The following is a 5069-nucleotide window of genomic DNA, read 5'->3' on the forward strand; positions in this document are numbered from 1 at the left end:
CTAGCTATAGAGGTCAGCTCCAGTAAGCTTGGCTCCAGTGCTGTTCTTTAGCACAAACAGACTTACATTTCTGTAGGCCTGGTCTGATCCAGCATTCTCCACAATGGTCCACTCTGCATGAGAAAAAGGACAGTTAGTGGTTGAGGAGACACAGCATGTAATAGCCCTGTAAAGAGCATCAGGAGAAACGGGGGGGATCACAACATACTACTGAGACCCAACAGTGAACATGACTGTGGGAAACATAACCTGGGCTGAAGAAGGACAGTTAATAAGGGCAAATGGTGGTGTGCTCAGCTGCAAGGCAGTTAAGAATATTTGCCTAAGCATAAGATTGACAGTTCAAATTGCATACGGGCTCAGCTGAGGTGCAGTTGACATTTACGCTTTCAGCACTGTGATACATGCCATGGTTAAAGCTGTGAGCATCGTGTCACTTCCTGTCCTCTCAGAGCATCAAGCGCTGCTCGTCTCAAACCACCAACACTTAAAAGAGGACGACATGCATCAAGACTTTTTGCAATGTTGGCTCCTCAGTGGTGGAACGAACTTCCTCTTGCCATTAGAACAGCCGAGTCCCTTCCTGTCTGAAGACACACCTCACACCTCAAGGAGTTCCTAGGAGACTAACAAATTAGGTATGTTTTGTTCAATGTATAAATGTCTCCCGAAGTTTCCTTTTTAAAGCTGATGACAAATGCTTGATAAAATGGGTTTCTTTTAAATATGAAACTGAACCACATCTTAATACTTACAGAGCTGTTTTGGAGAACTTTATCACAGGAATCAGTCTCAGTAGTGCTTCTTCTGACCTGCTGTATTTCTTCAAATCAAACACATGGTCTATCTTTTCTGATGTCAGCAACACAAAAACCAGAGCCGACCACTGAGCCAGTGACAGCTTCTTCCTTGAGAGCTTCCCAGACCTTAGGTAGTTTTGAACCTCCTCCACTAGAGAGTTGTCCCCGAGTTCATTCAGGCAGTAGAAGAGATTGATGGACATCTCTGGGTATGTTTCGTCCTTTATAATCCCCGTGATGTATCTGACTGTTTCTTTGACACGCTGTGAGCTGGTCTCTTTGTCTGTCACAAGGTCTTTCAGGAGGTTCTGACTGGCCAAGCAGAAAGCGCAAGAAAAGGTTGAGATGCCCGTTCCTGGTCTGTAAGGCCTTATTAATCACACTCTTGTGGAAGTCAAACAACTCCTCTCGTGTCCCACTTTGTTTTTTATTGAGCAGGTTAATCTTGGTGTTTTTGTATGTATAAGACACATACAAAGCTGCAAGAAAATCCTGAATACTTACGTGCACAAAGCTATACACTTTCTCCTGATCCATCATGTCTTCCTCATTAACGATTTCTGTGCACAATCCAGAGTAAACCGAGGCTTCATATACATCATCAATGCCACAATCTCTCAAGTCCTCTTTGTAAAATATAAAATTTTCAATTTCCAGTTGATGGAAGGCTAATTTACCCAGTTTCATAATAATTTCTTTATTTGATTGGAATTGATATTTCTGATTCTTTACGCTCGTTTGAATGAGCACAAAGTATATGTAGAGCTGGGTCAGAGATGTCGGGACATTGCTGTTGTCAGCTTCCAACATCTGCTCCAGGACAACTGCTAAAATCCAACAGAAACCTGGGATGCGGCACATTATGTAGAGAATCCTTGACATTTTTAAGTGTTTGATGATTCTCTTCACAAGGTCTTCATTCTCAAATCTCCTCCTGAAGTATTCCTCCTTCTGTAGATCATTGAACCCTCGAATCTCGGTCACTCGATTGACATGTTCAGGTGGTATCTGACTTGATGCTCCTACTCGGGATGTAATCCAGAGTTGAGCAGAGGGAAGTAGATTTCCCTTGATGAGGTTTGTCAACAGCACATCTAGTGATATCTGTCTTGTCATGTCAAAGCAGTTTTCATTTAGCTGGAAATCTAAAGGTAGTCGGCATTCATCCAAGCCATCAAAGATTAGCAAAATTCTGAATTCTTTCAAGTCAGTTGATTCAACTCCCTCCACTTCTGGAAAGTAGTGATAAATAATATTGATTAGACTGAGATTTCTATTCTTTTGAAGGTTGAGATCACGAAATGGCAATGCGAATATGAAATTAACATCCTCATTTGCTTTTCCGATGGCCCAGTCAAGAATAAACTTATGCACAGATACTGTTTTTCCAATGCCAGCGATCCCATTTGTCAGTACAGTTCTTATGGATGTCTGTTGCCCAGCTACAGGTTTGAAGATTTCATTGCAATGAATCGTGGTAGATTCTGCCAATGGCATCTTGGATGCCGCCTCTAATTCTGGTATTTCATGTTCATTTTTGACTCCATCACTCAGGCCTTCTGTGATGTATAGTTCTGTATAGATATCACAGAGGAGGGTTGGATTCCCTTGCCTGGCACTACCTTCAAAAATGCACTTGAACCTTTTTTGCAATTTGTTCTTCAATTTCTGTTGACACTGGCTAATTGTCTGATCTGAAGAAAGAAAGGCATTTTAACATGAAAATAAACAAATCACTTATTTGGTATCAGGTACTTTGTATTGCTGAAAAGAGTAGTATCCAAAATAATAACTGAATGAGGTACATTGTAATAACCACATGGCTCTCATCAGCCATACGTTGACATGCAGTGCCAACCTGTTGATGGATTGATGCAGGTGAGGTTGGACACAGTAATGTAACCAATTACACCAGTCCCAAACATAAACTCTGCTCTTTGCCCCCACAAAAGAACCATCCATCCATAGCCCCTGTTTTCCTTTGTTATGACCCTTCAACCATTGCATCACATTCAGCTCTGGAAAAAAGTATTAGACCACATAAAAATTTTTAGTTTCACTCATTTCTCAATTTATGGATGTGCATCTGTGAATAATATATTTTTTTCCAAACTGCAGTTTGTTTCTTCTCTGTTTCTCATTAATGTAGGGCTTCTTCCAAGCTTTAAGGGACTTCAGTCCTGCTTCTAGAAGCCTGATAGGAACTGTCCCAGTAGTGCACTTCACACCTGCACTTAATGTTTCCCATTCCTTTTGAAGGTCACTTGATTCCATCCAATGATTCATGAGAAACTGTTGGATAAGTTCACAGTGATCTCTGGCATTACAATGACGCTTCCACCCTGGTGGTTTTTGGTCATTGCCAGTGTCTCCTGCTTTATCCTGTTCTTGTGTACTGGTGTCTTAGAAATTTTGAACCTGGAAGCAACCTGCTGCTCAGTGTAGCCTTCTGCCCGCAGAACCGTGATTAAACCAGCACTGTAAAAAAGAAAAAGTTAAGACAACCTAAAATTTCAAGGGAACTTACTGCACTAGATTTTTGAGTTTGAGGACTCAAACTTTTAAGTTTTGAAGAAAACCACCTATTGTTGTGACAACTAATTATTTTTTATTCAGGTAATCTATCTTTCATATCTATAAAAAATGATTTTTAGTTTTGCATACTAAGAATTACAAACAAAAGTTGTGTCAACTTAATCACTTTTGTCGAGATGATTTATCTTTCATATGCGTAAAAATGTTAAATTTGAGTTAAACATGCTAAGAATTAAAAACAGCAAAATATGTGCCAAATAATTATTATAAATGGAGATAACAAAACAGTTCAATTAGCATGTTTATTTTAAACATGATAGTAATAAATAATAACAGACAGATTTTGAGGATCCCTGTGGGGAATGACAGCAAACTTGACTGTGAAGGGCAGCTACCTGTTGTGGTGCCTATAGGGAGCTGGGGGTCACAGGTCTATCTCAAGGGCCCCCACATGTGCTGATACTGGTGACCTTTGGTCCATGAAGAGAGGCTTATCTCACAAAAACCATGCTCAGGTGTGTGAAATATAAGCTGAATAAGGTGCTAACACAAAAACACTGTTTACAGAGTTTTGGCAGCATCATTGTCCAGAGGTGGCAGCATGTAGCTCAGTGGGTTAAACCTCTGTGCCTCTGATCCAAAGACTGCCAGTTCAAGCCCAAGAAGCACATTTTTGGGCACTGCAGTGGGTGAAGCCTTAGCATGCTAAACTCAAATTAAGTCTTTACACATATGAAAGATAAATCTTAAGAAAAGACAATAGGTTGGAACAATACTAAGAAGCAATTCTTAGTATGTACAACTAAACATTAGAAGTTTTTATAGCTATGAAAGATAAATTATTTGAACAAAAATAATTACTTGGCATAACAATAGGTGTTTTTCTTAAAAACGTAGTTTGCCTGCCCTCAAAACTCAAAAATCTAGTGCAGTAAGTTGCCTTAAAATTGTAAGTTGTCTTAACTTTTTCCTTTTTACAGTAAGGATTTACAAATGCAGATTTAAAAAATAAAATATAGAGTGGTCTCTTAATTATTTCCAGAGCTCTAGATTTGTTCGCTGATACGACAAAAGAAATTCCTACAGGGTTATTAGGAAGCATTTAAGCATTATCTGTAGAAATCTTGGTCACTTGTCTCACTTTTTTCCTCCTCTTTCTCCAGTGAATCTGCAATGTCTGTCTGGTTCATGTCTCTCAGGGTGTGCAATGTGATCTTCAGAGCCCTTTCTTCATCACAACTTTCCATCATCTCCTCAGCGATTATAAGTGCATCACCATGTAGTAGCTGATGGTAGAAGCATTCTGGGTATTTCCGACACACCTGTGCCGTGAACTGTTCCAAATCTCCCCTCAGCAACTTCTGCAAGGTTTGTTGAAGAAGCTGAGATAAAGAGAAGACATATCAGCATTAAATAAAGCAGTAAAAAATAGTGAGTAAACTCCAGTTGATTTGCGCTTGAAAAAAATTATACAGGATACCTTCAGTCTGCGTGCAAAAACCAAAGACCTATGTTTCTTTATAGAGCTGGGTTCTACTGACTGCTGGACCCTGTAGACAGGAGAAACACTTTCCAGTTCAGTTCATCTCCTTATTATACCTATAACTCACACTGGCACAGACTGTCAGGGTCAGCCCCTGCTGTGGTCCTACCATGTCCCTTCCCCGTTTGGCCAGCAGGTGTTGCTGGTCATCCCGTCCTTCATGTTAGTCTTTGTTCTGCTCTGTTACCTGT

The 5069-nt window shown here is 40.1% G+C and overlaps 1 protein-coding gene across 1 annotated transcript; it reads right to left on the reverse strand.

The window, feature by feature from the left end:
• On the reverse strand, nucleotides 1-4582 carry LOC140577742 (NLR family CARD domain-containing protein 3-like). Its single transcript, XM_072698032.1, has 4 exons — nucleotides 4477-4582; nucleotides 2031-2494; nucleotides 1478-1937; nucleotides 1-113 (listed from the first exon to the last, which is right to left on the reverse strand). The coding sequence occupies exons 1-4, from the start codon at nucleotides 4580-4582 to the stop codon at nucleotides 1-3; spliced, it is 1143 nt and encodes a 380-aa protein (XP_072554133.1).
• Nucleotides 4583-5069: the final 487 nt, after the last annotated feature.

Source organism: Paramormyrops kingsleyae, chromosome 12, assembly GCF_048594095.1.
Source record: "Paramormyrops kingsleyae isolate MSU_618 chromosome 12, PKINGS_0.4, whole genome shotgun sequence".
Lineage (NCBI taxonomy): Eukaryota > Metazoa > Chordata > Actinopteri > Osteoglossiformes > Mormyridae > Paramormyrops > Paramormyrops kingsleyae.

Bases quoted from the DNA above. Each gene is read 5' to 3' on its own strand.
- LOC140577742 (XM_072698032.1), bottom strand. From the start codon at position 4,582: ATGGAAAGTTGTGATGAAGAAAGGGCTCTGAAGATCACATTGCACACC. The intron at 1,938-2,030 runs GTGGAGGGAGTT...TTAGATTTCCAG, and splicing joins TTTATCACTACTTTCCAGAA to CTAAATGAAAACTGCTTTGA. The intron at 114-1,477 runs GTAAATTAGCCT...TTTCTCATGCAG, and splicing joins AGAAATTATTATGAAACTGG to AGTGGACCATTGTGGAGAAT.